Source organism: Furipterus horrens, unplaced genomic scaffold (genome assembly GCF_987537825.1).
Source record: "Furipterus horrens unplaced genomic scaffold, mFurHor1.1.pri manual_scaffold_3, whole genome shotgun sequence".
Classification (NCBI taxonomy): Eukaryota; Metazoa; Chordata; class Mammalia; order Chiroptera; family Furipteridae; genus Furipterus; species Furipterus horrens.
Genome location: NW_028327173.1, coordinates 170,038,644 through 170,057,015, shown reverse-complemented (window position 1 = coordinate 170,057,015; position 18,372 = coordinate 170,038,644). Strand labels below are relative to the sequence as shown.

At 55.2% G+C, this 18,372-nt stretch overlaps 1 protein-coding gene and 1 non-coding gene across 3 annotated transcripts; one reads left to right on the top strand and one right to left on the bottom strand.

Moving 5' to 3' along the window:
• Nucleotides 1-2,007: 2,007 nt before the first annotated feature.
• Nucleotides 2,008-2,114, top strand: LOC150016695 (U6 spliceosomal RNA). The gene has a single exon (XR_016510110.1). It is a non-coding gene; the product is annotated as a U6 spliceosomal RNA (small nuclear RNA).
• Nucleotides 2,115-7,014: 4,900 nt separating this feature from the next.
• Nucleotides 7,015-15,980, bottom strand: SKOR1 (SKI family transcriptional corepressor 1). 2 transcript variants are annotated; one of them, XM_090272039.1, is made up of 9 exons: nucleotides 15,874-15,980; nucleotides 13,428-15,651; nucleotides 12,233-12,323; nucleotides 11,186-11,293; nucleotides 10,627-10,698; nucleotides 9,162-9,236; nucleotides 8,832-8,906; nucleotides 8,250-8,315; nucleotides 7,015-7,761 (listed from the first exon to the last, which is right to left on the bottom strand). In XM_090272039.1, the coding sequence occupies exons 1-9, from the start codon at nucleotides 15,978-15,980 to the stop codon at nucleotides 7,667-7,669; spliced, it is 2,913 nt and encodes a 970-aa protein (XP_090128165.1). In that variant the 3' UTR covers nucleotides 7,015-7,666. The 2 variants fall into 2 exon arrangements, with proteins under 2 accessions (XP_090128165.1, XP_090128166.1); XM_090272040.1 differs by lacking the exon at nucleotides 15,874-15,980 and having other exon boundaries at nucleotides 10,627-10,745; nucleotides 11,182-11,293; nucleotides 13,428-15,641.
• Between the last annotated feature and the right edge of the window lie 2,392 nt (nucleotides 15,981-18,372).

The following is an 18,372-nucleotide window of genomic DNA, read 5'->3' as shown; positions in this document are numbered from 1 at the left end:
AGCTAAAAGAGATGCTAAAGATAATCTCTAGAGAAGTTTCTCCACTTTGCAGAAGAGGAAACAAGACCAGAGAGGGCCTGGTAGTTGGCCAAGGTCACAAAGACAGGTGTAGGGAGGCACAGGAACTATAACTCAGCTCTCTCTTCTGCACCACAATTGCTCAGTAAGAAAAAAACAGACAAAAACCCACCTCTGGCTCAAAATAACATGCTTGTGTCCCAGAAATGAACATCCTGGTCCATCTCCTGCTGGTTTCTGCAATAAGGCAGTTATGAACCCACAAGATGTACCTGTCACCATGACACGTGTGCATCAACTGTGTTGAAAAGGCTTTCCTTCTAAATAAATGTAATTGAAGATTAGTATCATCTCCCATCAATGCTAATACGCTTTTTTGTTATTTGCAATTCCCTTTTGTAAATCTGAAGGAAACATCATTGCCCAAATTAGCTCTTTTCGCGCTCAATAAAGGCTGTATTAGTATTCTGAGGTCTGCGTTTTCTTACTGCTTATTTAGAGAGAGGTCAGAAGAGAAGCTGGGCAGCCTGAGCATGATTCTCATTTCACGAAAGACAGGTGGGGGCGGGGCCTCCAAAGTCCCCAGAAGCCTGGCCGGGTGCTCCCTGGCTGTTGCCGAATGGGGACCTCTGCTTTTCCAGCACACGAAATACCTCCAGTCGCCTCCCCTTAAGGATTGGCCCAGATGGGTGAAACTGACTCAGGTGGCTCCAAGGTCTTCCTCTGCCTGGAAGTCTCAGGCTGCCTCCCTATCACCAAGTGACAGCCCAGTGCCCCTTTTCCTCCTACCTACCCACTGAAGTGGCCTTCCTTCCCCACTCACTCTCTATCCCCCATAGTTTTTCTTTATAGCCAGGCTCGTCTCTGAGAATGGTCTTTCCTGGCTCCCTTGCTGGAACGGAAGTCCATTTCCACAGCAACCCTAACTAACCACTTGTTCACCCCTGCACCGCCAGCGCTGACGTCACAGGGGCTCGCTATTTGGAGAACAAATGAAGGCAGGAAGTGAAGTCTGGGCTGATAAGGCCTTGGGAGTATTGCCTAAGAGGTGAAACGGAGACCTCACTCCTGGTCCCAAATCTTTTCTGAGTTCCACAGTGAAAGGTAAAAGATCAGTATCTGAATCCAGACTTGCATCGGAATCCCAATTTATTTCACCATGGCAGGATAATTTTGGCCTTAACGATTTAACTTCTCCGAGCCTCAATTTTCTAATCTGAAAATTGAGGGAAAGGCACTAAGTGCTTGGCCCAGTGCTGGATCAAAGGGTGGTGACCTTTCCCAGCCCCCGCCCCGCAGTCACAGTACAGAAAGCCTGGGGGGCCGCAGAACGCTGATCCTGAGAACTGCAGGCGAAGGGGCCGCGCGCACTGGCCCACCCCGAGGTGACGGCCGCCGCTACCCAGCCCCTTCCGGTTCACGATCGGTGGCTCCAGTCTTCCCAAGGGTAACGGGTCCCGGCGCATACAATGGACCGGTCCGACTGGCGGCTTGCAACCGTTTCGGGGTCTTCGACCAAGCTTCTATGGGGAACTCATGGGCACCATACACCCCCTTCATAAGAAAAGATCACTCGCGCAGCGCACAAGCTGCACCGCGTAGTTTCAGAACCTCTGCACTGCCGCGTTCGGGGAGGTCCACGAAAACAGAATCCGCGCCTAGCGCGACTGGCGCGGAAGAGGTGCGCACTAGCACGCTCCACGTGATCTAGCGTGACTACTAGCACCGCCCCCAAGCCGCAACGAGGTCGGGCCAGTGGAGGGCTAATTTCCCATGGTTCCTTCATTTGCATATACAAGAAGGTTAGGGAGACAATTAGATTTAACATGAACATAATTACAAAAATACAATTACAGTAGTTATTATACAAAAATACATAAGTTAAATATTTTGAAGTTAAAAAAAAAAAGAAAGCACAATATAGTCACCATAGGTGCGGAAGGTTTGACATTTTGGGCTTTATATACTTTCTAATAAGGTTTATGGTTTGTGCTCGCTTCGGCAGCACATATACTAAAATTGGAACGATACAGAGAAGATTAGCATGGCCCCTGCGCAAGGATGACACGCAAATTCGTGAAGCGTTCCATATTTTTTTTCTGCATCTTATGCAAACACTTTCCACAGGTTCTGTGTTTTGTTTGTCACAAAGGAAACTAGTCCGGCAAATGGGATAAAAGGAATTGTCAGGTTCGTCTGTGCTTTTTCCCTCTGGTCTTTTGGCCACAGCGTTTGCATCTCGCTTCTTTTACCCTCTTCATTAATGCATCCTGAATTCTATCATATCTTACACCTAAGGAAATGGCCTTGCCAGAGTTGATCCATTTCAGGTCCAACACATAACAGGACTTTATTTCTACGGTAAATATAAAGCGATCTAAAACAGGAACTTGCAACAAGACTGGCTCCTTATGCTGCCCCTGAATCTTAAAATAATAATAATGCCTACTTCTTATTGGGCATATAACATCTGCCAGGGGCTTCACCCATATCTCATTTTAATATTTCTGACATGACAGCCTTGCCTTGTCACCATTTCACAGGAGACACTGAGAGGAAAAATGACCTGGGCAAGATAATGTGACCAGTAAGCGTCTGAGGCAAGACCTGAAATGTTTAGACACAGACCCTGAAAAGATGGGAGACCTGCCCCCAGATAATTCAAATGCAAAAACCACACTTCTAACTAGTAAGGTGAGAAGGAAAAAAAATTCAACAAAGTTCAGGTTTCCTGTAATGACTATGTCAATGTTTCTTTTTTTTTTTTTTAAATATAGTGTTGTTTTTCTAGGAGAGAAGTGTTGGTGCTTAATCACTGATGGTGCCTGAGCACGAACATAGTCCTCTTGGTGGTCCCTGCAGGCTCTGGGAGCCCCCAGTTGGTAGGCCTCCAGTGGTCACAGAGCTCTCATGCTCTGTCCCACCGCAGTCAAGACAGGCAGTCAAAGTCGAGCCCCAGCGCCCAAGAGAGGCAGCAGCGGGTACTTTCCCTGTCGGTTCGTGGGTCCTCGAGCTGCCACGCAGCGTTTTATCAAGGATCCATTTCTGCTCTCTTCAGCGGAGGCGAAATGATCCTTTCGAGGCAACAGCTGAGAATAGGGGGTCTGTGGGACTTCCCTTTGCTCCTCCTCGCCTCATGGTCTCCAGTGCATTGAGTTAGAGGACAATCTTTGGTTTTCCTTTCTTCCCCCTAAGATGCCTGTGGTTCTTCTTTGAGCAGTTGGGTAAGTGGTTTTAAATGTCTCTTTCTGGGATGCCAAATAAGGAAAGGACAAGGTTGGTGTGGCTCTTTCTCCTAAAGAAACTCATTCTTGGCATGACTGTTGTCTCATAGCAGAAATTAGGAAAGACAGGCAATTCCTAGTCCTGGAAAAGCCAGAAACCTGGTTGACTCTCCTGGCTCTGCACAGTTCTATGAAGTAGATACCCTTTGTCCTTCATATTATAGATGGGGAAGCTGAGGCACAGAGAGATTCAACAATTTGCCCAGTGTCACACAACTAGTCAGTGGCAGAGAGGGAATTCAGATTCAGGAAATCTGGCTATAGAGTTTGAGCACTTAACCAAACGCTAAGCACCTTGGCCAGAGGAGTGTGGGGCGGGGGTGGAGAATGCAAGATAAAGATGTTTAGAATTAATGGTAACAGCATCCAAGTCCATGCTGCCTTTATTGGTGTTCTGAATTAAAGGGCAGGAGTTGCATTTTTGCAAAGGATGAAGGCTATACTTGAGATCAGGGTAGCTGGGAATGGGTAGACTGGCATGTGCCCAGTGATCTGGCAAAATGTGAGAGTGAAGGAGCACACTCCTTGGGATGCAGTTGGAAGAGGAAGAAAGTTTTCCTATTCTAGGTTGATAATCACTTACCTGACACCTGCCCCCCAAACTAATCCTATTGATGAAGGGTCTTCTGCGTAATAAACCTGTGCTTAATTAATCTTATGCAAATGACCTTAATTGCTTCCTAGTAGCTGTTGTCCAGAAGCACCTAAGGATTCTTTCCCTCAGGCATTTCCAGTACTTAGGTGGGTCGGATCCACCTACACCATTCATCTAGACAACTCTTGAGCACCTGCGATGCCTTGTGAGGGAGGTCACAAGGAAGAGCAAGATGTGGCCCCTGTTGCAGGGGTACTTACAGCACTATGGGAAACAGACACACAACCAAGGATAGTTCAGGGAAGCGGACACACCCTGTAGCTTTAAGAACCAAGTGTTACAGGAACACAGAGGTTAGTCTCAGGAATCCAGGGGTCTTCCAGGAGTCTTTGCCTACACGTACCCCTTTACAGAGGAAATGGAGGTGGGGAGCAACCTACTGGTTTCCCCCAGGGGAGTGAAAAATCAAGCAAACCGAAGCTACTCTAGCTTCTTTGGTTCAGTTTCTCACACTGGATTTGTTGGGACAGGTGATGATAAAGAGCATCTGTCCCACAGCGCCTCCCTGTGAGGGGACCTAAGTTCTGCTGGAAAAGCGAGTGCGAGGTCGAAGGCGCATGGTTTATGTGGTTCTTTACCCCGCAGCCCTAGGACTCCAGGGCCATACCTGCTGTGGGCACAGCTAGGGGTCTGAGTGAGGAACCAAATACCCAGAAAGAACAGCTGGGAGGACATTCTGTGCCCCCGAATCCGCTTCCAATTCTCCAAGACCCAATTTTTCTTCCTAGGACAAGTCGCCTTAGTTGGTGGCCTTCGGACGCTGCATGTAATGCCTAACATGTGTCGCAAGGTGGCAACATTGTGGCGAGAAATAGACAAAAAAATAAATTAAAAAAATCCTGGGTAGTTTTTTCAAAGCATATTTTCCCGATTAATGTTTCATTTAACTTAATTAGAATCTGGTAAACTAATTAAAGTAGCTACGAGCCCCGCAATCAGCAATAATTCGTATAATTATTGATAATTAAATCCATACCAATCGTTTGGTTATTAACATTTGGGGGGGAACAAACCACTTCTGAAGCGACGCGGAACCCAGGAGGGTTTTTGCGACTGAGCTTTCTGGGTCGGATCCGCCTACACCTCCAGTTCTCAGAGATTCCGGTCCAGATGCGGCGCCCTTTCAGTCAGGCCCCAGCTGCCTAGGGCTTTTCCCCTCCACTTTGGGGAATTCGGAAAGGAAAGGTGAAATGGAGTGTTTGTTAGGCTCCTCTGTATGGGCCGCAATCACTGAACTTACGGCCTGGGTAGTCAGTTTTCCCGTTTTACTGAGAAAGAAACTGCGGCTTCCAAAGGCGCAGTAACGCCAAGGGGGACAGGTGCGTGCACCCTTCAACACTAGCGCTATCCAGCAGGGTCCCAGCTCCGCTCATCACCCCACTCCCGACCCCCGACCCTTACCCGCCGGACGCCCCGAGGACGCGAGTCACTTTCCCTGTGGACCCCAATTTCACATTAGGTACAATGCAGACTGATCTGGTCCATTCCACCCGTTAGAAATGTTCCCACTTCCTGAAGGATCCCTTCTTGGGAAATCGTGTGTCCCGGCGCCACTTCCCTCCGAGACGCCTCACCGTTTACCGGGCGTCCTCACCACCATTCTTTCTCATGTCCCCTCTTGTCCACCCCGCGTAATAACCTGGGGCTTGAGGACTCCGAACCCCAGTGCAGGGTGCCCTGGAGACTGGCTACCTGCCTTGACTGCGTGACAGTCTCCCCGTCTGCTCCCCTTCCGGGTGGCTCCAAGTACGCACTCCCGCTCTCCAGCTAAGCTCAGGGCCCTTTGGACGGCCCACCATCAAACTTACCGGCCCTAGCTGCTTTCCGTGCGGCGTAGAACCGCATACCGCCTCCAGGGTCTCCGCTTGGGGCTCCCGGCGCCTCCCCGAGACCGAAGCACCGGGAGCGCCTGGATGTGTCGGGAGGGCGGGGTCCGCGGACCGCTGCTGCCCTTCACGCTGCTTCCCTTCTAGAGCACTTCCAAGGGGAGAGGGGCCTGAATATTATTCTACAGAGGCCGACACCGATGCGTAGGAACGACGGGGCACCCCTGCTCCTCAGTCAAGGAGGTGAAACTGGACGCCAGGGCCGCAGGATTCCCAATACTGTACACTCTCCCACTGCATTTACACTTGCCTCTTCCCCCACCGCAAAAAGTGCGCTGCAGTTTCCATTCTTTACCTGTAGTCTCACCGGCAGGTGGGATATGGAAAGTGAGTCCTATCGGAGGCCCCCGGTCAGGTGAGGCCTCAGTAACTGGGGCCTGTGTGCCCTGCCACCCCCATCCTGTTGTGGCCTGGCGAGCACGGCGACCCGGACACCTGCGGCTGGTGGGCTTCGCCCTCAGACCCACTAGGACTAAAATGGATGGTGTGTTAAGTTTTGTCAAGGCTCCTTCCCTTCGGAGAGCTGAGAGCGGCGAGCAACTGGACAGGCGAGAGGGCGTCTGTACCCGTTCGTCGAGTCTCGCCCTGCCTTTCCAGGCCCACCCACTCCCAGGCCCAGCCTGCGTACCTTGGTCCCCACCCTGCCCCAGCGCTCCAGGACCAGGCCCGCAGTGTCCGCGCCTCCTGGCAACCGGCATTCTGGGATTCTGGGCAGCGGCCCATCTCTGAGCGCCCTGGAGGTGACCTCCCTGGTGGGACAGGCTGGAAATGTCACGAATAAACTTCTGTCCCTTGAGAGTGCTCCACAGGAGTCAGAGACCAGAGCTCCGAAACCATGCTGTCGTAGTCCTCTTTACCCGGGCGGGGGAACCAAAGGAGGGTCCTAAACACGGGACACAGGGGCTGGCCTGTGGGGCAAGCTGGGGGTGCCTTCAGGACTGGTATAGAAGTCCTACGCTCGCTGCTGCCCACCTGAGCAGGTGCGATTCTCAGCCTGAGCGCCCCCAAGCCTTGCTGCTATCCTCATGTTCCACCTGTTGCGCAGCCCTTAGCCCGCCTCCGACCACCTGACCACCCCCTCCCGCGCCAGCTCCCACTTCTACAGCCTCAGGAAGTGACAGCTTTTTTTTTTTTTTTTTTTTAATTAAAAACAAAACAAAAGTCACGGATACAGGATGGTCTCCATCTCGTGAGTCAGTTGTCGCCCTTTCTTTTAAAGTGCTGTTACATCAAGAGGTTATAACAAAAAATAGACAAAGCAAAACCCCAAAGGGACTGCAAAACGGGACAGGAAGTAGGTCCAGGAAAAGGAAGCAAAATAACATACAGCATAAATAAATTAAACCCAATACTGAACCCAACAGACTCACAGTACATTTACATCCATTGCACATAGCCACTTTGTCATTAGGAACAAGTTTCAGAAGTGGACGAGACGGGGAGTGCTGGGCCAGCTCCAGCGAAGTTGCTACATTGTAATCACAATTGGGGGTCAGAGGCTGTAGATGGGTGAAGAGAGGCCCTCCTCTCCCCTTTTTAATGCCCTTCTGTCCAGTTAACCCCAGGAGGTCCAATGCCTTGGAGTTCAACCATGGGACAAATTGGTATTTAAACTTGGAAACGGAGACAGAGGCCCTGGGCTGGGGCTCCCAGGAGTGGGCAGGCAAGGCCCAGGCTTCTGGGAGGAAAACGGGCAGGCGGGAGGCTGTATTTACATCGGTCCAGTCCGAATGGCTTGTTCCTCGCTCTCGGCCTCCTTGGCCGCGGGTATTTACAAGAAGAGAGCAGCATGGCTTGAGGGCACATGGGCACGGCGGGCGGCCCTAGGGCAACAGCGGGGGCTTGAAGGAGCAGTTGCCTGTGCAGTGGCGGGGAGTCAACATCTTGCAGGAGAAGTGGTGCAGGGCATCGTGGGCTTCTGCAGAGACAGTCAGGTGGGCCACGTTGGGTGCCTCACCTGCCTGGCTTCCCCCTGAGCCGCCCACCTGATCCCCTCCTCTGCCCGCCAGGATCTCACCGACCCTCTTCTGTTTCAGGGCTTCTTAAGGGAGAGAATCAGAAGAAGATAGGAGGGTAGAAGACAGATCCTGGCCATTCAAAACCACTGCTCTGGTTCAATAGCCCCATTTTAGGGACATCTGCCCAAGGCCAGATTTGGACCTGAGGGTAGATTTCCCAAAGCCCAGAGCCCAAGGGGCCCTTTCATCCTATCTCAACCGTTCTGAAATCATTTCCTCATTAGAAGCAAATCCCATTTTCCTTCTCTCAGCTTCTGATCCATGTAGACCTGGCCTTCCCCTTTCTCTAGCCCCGCCATTCATTCATTCATTCGTTCATTTGTTCATTCACTCTCCCGTACAGCCTGCCTCTGGCTCCCCTCCTATCTTTGTTCCTCCGCTTCCGCACCTTTTAACTTCTGCTGGATGGCATAGCGCGCCTTCCGCTCTTGGTCGAGTTCGTTACACAGAGTGTCTGGAAGACATGGGGAGGGGCCGGTGAGGAAATGAGCCTACACTGTGGCTGGCATCGGGTTCACAGCCCGGGCCTCACCTCCTTCCCAACTCTCAGCCCTTCGCAAAAAACGAGTTGAGGGACTGAGGGAGGGGACATCAACGCTCCAAACTGCAGACTGGCGGAGGGAAAAAATGGCCTGGGATGGTGCTTAAAAGCAGACGGATCTAACCAAAATTAAAGCAAACTTAGGCATTACTTCCCAGGTAATTTTACGCCTCGATTTTTAATTTAGAAACCATGGAAATTGCCGCGATAAGAAGTTCAATCACTCCATGTAATGATGCCTGCAAGCCGTTTGCTGGGCTCGCTTGCCATTCTGAGGCTAATCAGAGTATACAAAGGATATTAAATAAAAAAAATAATTGTTAAATTACCTTCCATTTAAATCCAAATGACTGAGCCAACATTTTGCGGCTCCTGCCAGACGAGAGGCAGTTACAGCCCTTGTGCGAGCTCACCTGACTCCCGTCTTACCTCTGACAATTTGCAGCTGTTGCACCATTTCTTCTCGATAAGCCAATTCCCTCTTCATTTGATCCTGAAAATTATCTGTGCAAATTGATTAAGTGAGAGCTGTTAAGCACAGCCCCCTCCCTGGGCGCCATTTCCCCACTCCCCACCCCCACCCCCACTCCTTTCAGTGTTTGGCCTAGCGGGAAACCCCAGGAAAGGAGGGCTCTGTGACTCCTGCGGAAGCTCAGGGTAGCTGCTTGCCCAGAACCTGGCTGGGTGTGGAGGGAGAAGGTTCTGGCCATGAGGTGGGGTGGGGTGGGGGTGGGGTGGGATGGGTCAGTATGGGTATACCTTTGAGACTCTGAAATTCTCGCTCTAGCTTCTTGCGGAGCTCCATTTGCTCCAGAAGTAGTTTTTGCAATTCGTCTGTGAAGGAGAGAGATGGGGAGGTAAAGGAGACAGGTCTGCAGAACTCAGGAGGCCCAGAGGCCGCAGGTTCTGCTCTGGCCAGTAGTTCTGAGATATTTGGGGGAGGGGGGTGGTGGAGCCAGTGGGTAAAGGCCCCCAGCACTCAGTTTACCCATTTGCTTCCAAAGGATTTGGGTGAGGAAAGGGGGCTAGGAGATAAATTGGCCAGGAGAATCAAATCAAGATGGTAGAACGCATTCTCCGCTTCTAATTCCTGGCTCAAGACACTAAGCAGAGTGGCATCAGCAGTAAGTTGTTCCTAACTCCCTAGCCTTAGAGGCTAGCCCAGGAGGATGATGTACCCCTTCAAAAGTCAGACCTCATCCCTCCCTTCAATAATACAGAGCAGGGAGAATCTGGCCAAAGCCCTGACCCCCAGCCCTGGAAAAATACATATACTCACAACAGTTGGTTTACAATTTCAGGAGATCCCCAGGCCCCAAATCCATGCTAAGAACATGCATATAAAGCACCAATGATTTTGAAGGTAATTGCATATCCTGGAAAATCTGTAACTATGCAGAGTGGAAGACGACCGATGCTTTTCTCTCTCCCCACACCAGTTTCCAAGCTCACCCCTGCACTAGTCTGGGGAGAGAGGAGCAGGAATGTGTGGGAACCTCTATTAGTGCCCTCAGAAACCAGCTCCAAAGAAGTGGTGAGGGCTGCACTGACTGTGCTGTTATTGGTATCTGGGTCTTCTCTGTGGGGAGGGTCTCTGAGAAATCCTTCCCTAGCAGGTGCTCAAGCACACAAAAATGGGAGATAGGGGAGCAGAGTGGGGTTAGAGGCTCCCTTCTTCTATGCCTGAAGTCACACTCTCCCCCTTGCAGGCTGAGCAACAACCCCAAGATGCTATTCTCCAAACAAGCTTCATCTTCACCCCATTTAGGGAGGGGTGAGTGGTTATGCATTAATTCAAGGGAGAAAGTTAACCTCTTAGATATGCCTAAAGTAAATGCTTCCTAAGAACCTTACTATTCGTAAGTCATGTTTTCCAGTGAGTTTGGGAGACCCAGATTGTCCTGATTGTCCACATGCATCAGGCTCCAAAGATCTTTTACTCACTTCTTTCTCACTGGGCTATTCAGACAGACCCAGCTTTAGGAACTCACACTTGCAATGAATCTCTGGAGGTTTGGTTCCCTCTAGTCACCCCCTACTCACATACACACCTCTGTGCCAGGACAAGGTGTCCAGGGGGACCACCTTTCCACTCAGCGAAACCTGATTCCCCAAGAGCCCTGTCTTCTCACACACACACTCCTACAGGAATAACACTCCTTCTACAAGAAAAGTCCATCTCCCCCAAGAACAGTGTAGCCCCATTTCAGAGATTTAACCTCACCTCTGGCCAGGTTCTCGATATCTTTCTCCACTAGCTGAGTTGCCGTGACATCCAGGGTGAGCCCATCTTCGCCTGGGATACAAAGGCAGGTAAGAGGCATTCTGTCCTGGGATAGAGGCCTGGGAACTGTGCTAAGTCAGGGACCTACTCCAGACACTCTGCCATAGAGGAGACAGTTACAGGCACCTTCCAAGCCATCATTTTAGAGATGTAGCCATCATTTTAGAGAGTGACCCATTTGACCCATTGTAGGAGGCCCAGGGATGATAGGTTATCTTAGGGCAGGAGATGCCTTTTGACCTATTTTCATTTCCTTCTAAAATGCCCTCTTCTCTTACCCGGAAGAGCCCCTAACCCACCAAAGAAGTAAGCAGCTCAGGAAACTTGGCCTCCACCTTACTCACCCTGTTTAAATATTTATCTGCCAGCCGCAGAAGGGGACCCATAGCCGCTTACGCTTGATCGAACACCTTTCCCACAAGCCAAGGCTGGTGGGAATCTGGACGACCAGGGCCCCAGCTCGCGACTAGGGGTGGTGCTCGAGGATCCTAGGGCTCACCTCGGTCTGTATTTGCAGGACTCGGTTGGGAGATACTCCTTTGGTCTGGATAGGATTTCCTCGTTTCCAGATCATCGGCGGTCGAGTGATTGTCTTCCTTATCTGGCTCTTAAAGGCAATAAACCGAGTTTCAAGGAGTGGCAAAGAAACTGTGACCCCGATACAGCCAGAGATGCTGCAGTCCAGGCGCCCGAGCCCTAATTAAAAGCTTCGCGGCCGCTGCTGTTCCATGCTGTGCACCTGGGCTCGCACCCTCAGGCTTTGGGCTGGGCATTCCCTCCCCCGTGCGCGGTCTGCTCTTCTCCCGCTCCACGCTCCCTCCCCAGCCCCTCAGAAAAGAGCAATACGAACAGTCGAACAGCCGAGCCCACTAGGGACTAGCGACCTACATCGCGCCCAAATACTGGGGCACCGCGAGTGCGCGTGGCCGCTGGATCTGCTTGCTCCCTCTGAGAACACGGCCCTGGCTGTGACCGCGGACTAGTGGTGGCGGGGGAAACATGCTCCTGGGGTTGGCCTGGTCCGGATTCCTTCAGTCCTCATCCTCTGCGAGCCACTGGGTCCCTCGCACCAGTCCAAGGCTTCCCCCAACCCCCCCAACCGCGTTGGCCCGCAGCTACCACCGCGCTGCAGGTGAACCCAAGTGCGCAGCCAAGCGCCCCTACCATTCACTGGACCTGGCCTAAACGCGGGGGTATCTCGCGGTCAAAAACACTTGCTTTATAAGTGAAAGCACTTTAAAGGGGTGCCAGGGATGATTTTTAAAAGGTTTTAATCCAGTATACAAGGTGTACGTGAGCATGTGTTTATGTGCTGGAGAAGAAGGTTTGTTGTTACTAGGTAACCAAAGGATGGAAGTTGTTGGAAGTTCTCGCTTAGCTTTTTTCTTTGTCTTTCCCTTTTGCTCTTCCTCTTGCTTTCTCTGCCTCTGTCTTTCTCCTCTCCTCTTCCCTCACAGACCTCCCCTGGACCCGGCCCTCGGCCCTCTGCCTGCTGTCGCCCCATCACATTGGCCAGCGACCTCCTCAGAGGGGCTGGGGGCTTTACCGTGGGCCTCCGGGGTGCAGAGGTAGGGGGCCGCGGGCCCCAGCGCCGCCGCCGCGCTCTTCACGTGCTCGTCCCGCTCGGGCGCGTACACCTGCGTCGGCCAAGAAACGACAGGCGGTTAGGGGTACGCTTGGCAGCGGCTGGGAGCCGCCTAGCCTTGCGCCTCGACCAAGAGGGAATGCTGAAGGGTGGCGGAGGACGGCTAGCGGGTGGGACTGGAGCGCCCCGGGCGGCGGTGATGCACATGGCACAGCCTTGCACCCTTGGGGGCTGCATCACTGTGGTAGATTCAAGGTAATTATTAGCGTCCTCGAGAAAATTATCCAACACATAAACCAGCTCCCAAGACAAGGGCCATTCAAAGCTGCCCCCACTCTCTTCGCCCGCCTCCTTTTAGGCATCTTCCCTCCCTCCTGCGCCCGGTCCCAGGCATAAACGACGCCTTTCGCAACTGGCTAACGATTCGTGTTTTAATGAACCAAATGTAAATGTACAAGTTTGCGTACCCACTTTCAAATGGCCAACAATTCCAGCATAGCTGCACCCCCTCCCACCCGAACCCGCGGCCCCACGAACATGAGAGCCCCTCTCCCACCCGACACATCATCTCGACAGCTTCCCACAACGAACCCTGAGGTTTTCAAGGCGGGAATTCGAAGAGACTCGGACAACTACGAGTTGGAGTGGAAGAAGATTCCGGGGGCCCCGTTCTGCAGTGGCCCAGCTTTGGGGAGAGGCCGCCCTCTCCTTACCCGCTCCTTTCCCCGGGTGCTCTGATCCCCGTCCAGACGGGCGTGTGCTACGGGTATGGCCTCACTAGCGCTTTTCTCTGGCTTTGGGTCCCTTTCTCTCCTTTGCTTTCTTCCTCCAGGTCCCTTTTGTCTTTTTTTGTTTCTGTGTGACTGACGGTCTCTGCCTGTCTCCTCCTTATTGTCATCAATGAAAACACAGCACATGCGTTTCTCAGGCCTGTCCCTCTCCCCCATCTTTCGAAACCCTCAGCTGGGGGTCCCAGCGAGCCCAGCTCCAAAGAGCTCTTGAAGCGGGGCCTACTCAGAATAGCCCAGGCCTGCTGCTCCAATGCCCGCTCAGAAAAAAATTCCCGTCTCCTACCCGGCTAGGGCCGGCCCCACATCCCCTTGGTGCTGAGGGGCAAGCGGGGAGGCGCCACCAGTGGGGTGGGCGCTGGGCTCACCTTGGCGGGGACGGGGCCCCCCAGCGGCCCGCAAGGCTCTCGCAGCTCATAGCCACTGCTCGGTGGGCTCCTCTCAGGTCTCCGCACCACGTCGTCGGCCGCCAGGTCCCCAAATACGGACCGGCTGGCTTGGGGTAGCCCCGGACGGCGCCGGGAGCGAGGGCTACCACCATCAGGAGGGTCTGTGGGGCCGTCGGTGCCCGAGACGGTGGTAGACAGGGTCCCAGCGGGCTGGTCGCTGTCTGGGCCGCCTCCTGTGCTGGGTGCGCCGATCGTGCCAGGCTCGGTCTCGTCCTGTGTGCCCTCGTCGTCGGGGAATCGGTTGGACTCCACATCCACCTCGGGCTCCTCGGCAGTGTCCACATCTGGCGAGGCGGAGTGGTAGCTGGAGCTGCCCTCGCTCAGAAAGTCCGGGCTTACATAGCCGCCGCCAGCCCCGGCGCCCGGCCCCGGCCCCGGCCCCGGCCCCGGCCCCCGAGCCGGCCCAGCGTTGTATGCGTCGCGGGCGCTACCATAGAGCTTGGCAATGCTCTCCACGTCCTTGACCACAGGCCGGAAGGCTGACACGTAGGAGCCTTTGCGTGCGGGAGGAGGAGGCGGGGGCAATGGAGCTAGAGTCTGTGGCAACGCTTCGTCCGCGCCGTCCTCGTCCAGTGGCCCACGGGACAGCGAGCTCGGGCAGCGCTCCTCTGTGCCCAGGACGCCCTCCTTGGCCGGCTCGGCACTGTCCAGGGGCTCAGGGCCGCTCCCACCCGCAGCAGCCGCTGCTGCCGCCGCTGCAGCGGCTACAGCGGCCGCCACGGCCTTCGCTTGGCTCTGCGCAGCTGGATAGGGCGGCACCGGGAGGCTGCCAGCTGCCGGCCAGAACATGGGAAACGTCGGGTACACAGTGGCTGCGGCCGCCGCGGCAGCCACGGCTGCAGCGTCCTTGGCTGCCCCAGAGGGCTGGTGACCCCAGAACATGGTGCCACCACCCGGGCCAGTCCCAGCCCCAGGGGGCAGGTGGCCGGTTCCTGGGCCGCCTGCACCTCCACCAGTGCCCGCGCCCCCGCCACTCCCGGTGCCTGGGCCGCCCTTGGGTTCGCCGGCCCCTAGCACTGGGTCATCCTTTTTTGGGCAAAGGCCGAAGGCCGTGGGGAAGCCGTAGGGATGAGGGAAGAGCGGTGGGGGCAGCTTCTGCAAGAGGCCAAAGCCCTTGCTGGGCACTGGGATCACAGGGTAGCTACGTACGCTGGCGCCTCCACCAGGCCCTCCAGGACCTGCGGGAACGCCGGATCCAGCTGACAGACCAAGTCCCCGCTGCGGGTGGGGAGGAGGCGGCCCAGGAGGCCCAGCGGCCTCGTCTTCACCACAACGCAGGCTTTTGTGGGGCGGCGGGCCTGGGGCCATCTCCGCACCGCACCCCGGGCCTCCCCCACCGCTGCCAGCGCCACCTTTCCCCTGTCCACCCGACCCTCCATTAGCACCACCACCACCACCTCCTTGCAGCGAGAAGGTCCGCTTGCGAGTGCCACCATTGAACATGGCCTTGACGTCCTCCCAAGCGTGGCTCAGTTCGTCTGTGGCCGATTTGTCACTGAGTTTAAGGTGACGGCGCCACGAGTTGAAGTTGGCGGCGTCGGGCTGAGTATACTTGGCGTCCGGCGTGCGGTGAGAGTGGAAAATGAACTTGTTCGGCGAGAAGTACATGCTGCAGTAGCCGCACTTGATGCACTTGGCACGCGAGCTGTTGTAACGCGCAGGGATGAAGCTGCCACGAGAACCCCACGCGCACTCATGCACCACATCGAAGGCAAAGTTCTCAGGCAGTTTGGGTGGCTTGTGCTCTCCCAGGAAGGACTTGCACAGGCGTTCGGCCTCGCGCTTTGTGATCATGCCGCAGCGGCGCGATGAGATAGGCATGGCTCCAGCCCGACGCAGAATCTCCAGCTGCACTGGTGTGCATTGCACGCACGTGATGCCCAGGGCCACGCGGCGGTTGTGGATCTCATTGTAGCTGTAGTTCTTGAGGAGAGTGTTGGAGATCTGTGCCAGGCACAGGCGCTCCTGGCCGTCGATGACCAGAGACACGATAGGCACCCCATACAGCGACGTCTCGCCCACCTGGTTGGGTTTGAGAGCGCTGGAGCCCGAGTAGGGCTGCAGCTCCTGCTTCGAGTTGGGCGAGGAGTTGCCCTCACGCCCCGGCCCCAGCTGGGTGGTGAGAGCCTCCATGCCGCCGCTCCTGCGAAATAGAGAAAGCAGAGAGCAGATGAGCCATTTTCAGCGCAGCCTTGACTCGGCCCGCCCAGCAGGGCGCACGGAGTTGGGCGCGCGGGGGAATCTTGGCAATGGGGAGCCCAAGCTCATTCGCCCCCTAGTTGGGCGCCTTTTGTTATTCAGATGCGTGCTGGCACCGGAACAAAAGCCCTCGGGGTTTGGGGGAGCAGGAGGGGGTAATTGAGACCTCAGGAATGCCCGGACAGCTAGGAACGCAATCCTGTTTTTGGAATGGGGAGAAAGTGGAGCCCAGAGACGGAAAGTAACTTGCCCAAGGCCACACAGCAAAGACATTGCCGAACCCCAGCTTCCCAGTGCCGAGATCCGTGCGCCTTTGACCACCTTCTCAGACTGCCCTACCCTCCCAGGTCCTGAAGCCCGGACTTCGGGGACTGGCTGCCCCTTTGCTCAGTCGTGCTTGCAAGCCTGCGGGCAGGCGGGGGCAGCGTGAGGAGGGGTTTGGGGGAGGGGCGGTCACTGCCCAGCTCCAGACAGCAGGGGGCGGGGGTGGAGGGAAGAAAAAGAAGAGGGTCTCCAGGCTGGGGTGGGGGGTAGTCTGAGGCGACCGCTGTTCGCGGTGCTGAACTCGGCTCTCTCCAAAGCACGCTGTGCGCGCCCAGCCCCGGGGCTACCCCCAAGTCACGCATCTCGGTACCAAGCCGGTTTCCCGGGATACCAGCACTGGTTTCCACAAACCCGAGCTTCTCCTCTCATGTCCGGAGTTCCATATTCGTTAGGCAGAAAGATTCTCCTCGAAAATAGAAATCGTTTCCTTTTCAGCTATCAGTGGGAACAGGGTCAGGCATTTCCTAACCATATATTCTGCATTTTTAGCTGCGTTCTAGATCAAAGCTGGTTTCCATCCGGGTCAGCGAGTGAGACTTAGAGGTTCCCAAGGAAGTTTCTTAGGAGCACTTCTCCTTCGCTTTTAACTGCCCACCCTTAAGTTTTTGCTCAGGTCAAGCACAGTCTTTTTGGGCCTTGGGCATCCTCTTTTTTTTGGTGGTGGTGATGGTGGCGACTCCTCCCTGAGCATCCTTAGTGCCGGGCTATCCCGGCTCATGTGGGTTGAGGGCAACCCTGGCTGGTCTCTGAAGCCACTACAAGGCTCCAGGTCAAAAGTTGCTGCCATTCCCATGTTTTGCTTGCTGGCCGAGGGAGGGAGGCAGCTGTGACTGCGGACCTCAGCAGCAGGAGAGCTGGGGGACTGATGCTTGGAGCTCCCCAGGTGGCCCGGTTCAGCCACGTGTCCTCCGACACGGAAGGCTCCCACCCGGCCCACTGCTGCAGGCGCTCCTGCCGCCCAGGCAGTCCAACCCTGAGGGCCCCTTCTCTAACTCAGTAGAAAAGAAAAACCCATTTTTCAGAGGGATAGCTCCAGCCAGACAGGGGATCCAAATTCAAAAGCCTTCATCAATAAGACTGGGATCTTCCGTCTGTCTCCCTCCCTCACTGTATAGGTGTCCCTCATCTGTCGATCTTATCGTCCCTTGGCTGTCTGTCTCTCCCAGCTCCCTCCTCTTGCTCCCATCTGTCTTCATACCTTCTTCAAGTATCAAGCTATTTATCTGTTATCTGTCTGTTTCATCTTTATCTCCGCGGATCGAATTGAAACAAGTTGACCCTTCTTTTGCGTTGAAGTCCCTTAGTAACATTTTAGGAAGCAAAAGCACTGTCCTAACTCCCCAGCGGAGGGGTCAGCAAGACCAGCCTCGCGCCCTCCTGGAGGGCTCTCTGGCGTGCTGAGCAGGTATCCGGGAGTGGGATGCGGATGGAGGGCACCACGGTTCTGGGAAATGAAGATGTCTTCTCGGTTTCCCGAAATCGGCAGGCAAATGTGCCCAGCCCGCATGCAGTGAAAGCACCGCTCCGAGCCCAGTGCATCCTCCCCAAGCTGAGGGTCTGTGGTCCCTGCGGAGTTTTCCCCATCGGAAGGAGGAGGCCCCGAGTCCTGGGGCCAGGAGAAGGGGAGCACTAAGAAAGGAACCGAATTTTGAGGGCCAGGGCAGAAAGCCAGGGCAAAGGGCTCTGCTCAGCGACAAGGAGCAGGGGCCAGGGCGGTTTCGGGAAGCCCTCGCCGGCTCTTGGGGTTTGAGAGGTGATCTTGGAGAGGGCGACGAGGTGGGAGGCGGGCAGTGATGGGACTGAAATGATGGAGTCTTTAGGTATAATAATAAAAACAGTCACAAGAACCCAAATAGGAACTAAACGAAAGAAGCTGTAGGGGCAGGGTGCGGGGGTGGCGGGCGACCAGAAGCAGATACTCACTGTGTGGCGGCGGCGGCTGGAGCCGGGCGAGCGTGAGCGGAGGTGCGCGGCGGAGTCCGGGATCCGCCGGGCTCTCCGGGTGACGGCACGGCCCCTCCCCGCGCGCGCGCACAGCCGCGCTCCCGGGATCCCCGCGCTCACACCCGCCGCCCCGACAGCCCCTCCCGCTCGGCGCCCGCTCTTAGCAGGTGAGGGGCACCGGGGCCTAGGGCGCGGAGTTGTGTGCCCTGCGCCGCTGCCCTTGAGGCCCCGGAAGGGCCCGGAGCAGAGGACGAAGCTTGGAGCGCATGGCGCGGCGACGGGCACAGCGCTGTCACAGTGCGAGTGGCGAGGCCAGCGCGGGGCGGGCACGCCTGACAGCTGCGAGCCGGGGCGCCACACCCACAGCCGGTGCAGTCACTTGCGCCCTCCAGGGGCC

Coding starts and splice junctions, on each gene's coding strand:
- SKOR1 (XM_090272039.1), bottom strand. CDS start 15,980: ATGTCTTTGCTGTGTGGCCTTGGGCAAGTTACTTTCCGTCTCTGGGCT. Junction 12,324..13,427: donor GGGGCCCCGTCCCCGCCAAG/GTGAGCCCAGCG, acceptor TGGCCGACGCAG/GTGTACGCGCCCGAGCGGGA. Junction 8,316..8,831: donor ACAGCTGCAAATTGTCAGAG/GTAAGACGGGAG, acceptor CATGTCTTCCAG/ACACTCTGTGTAACGAACTC.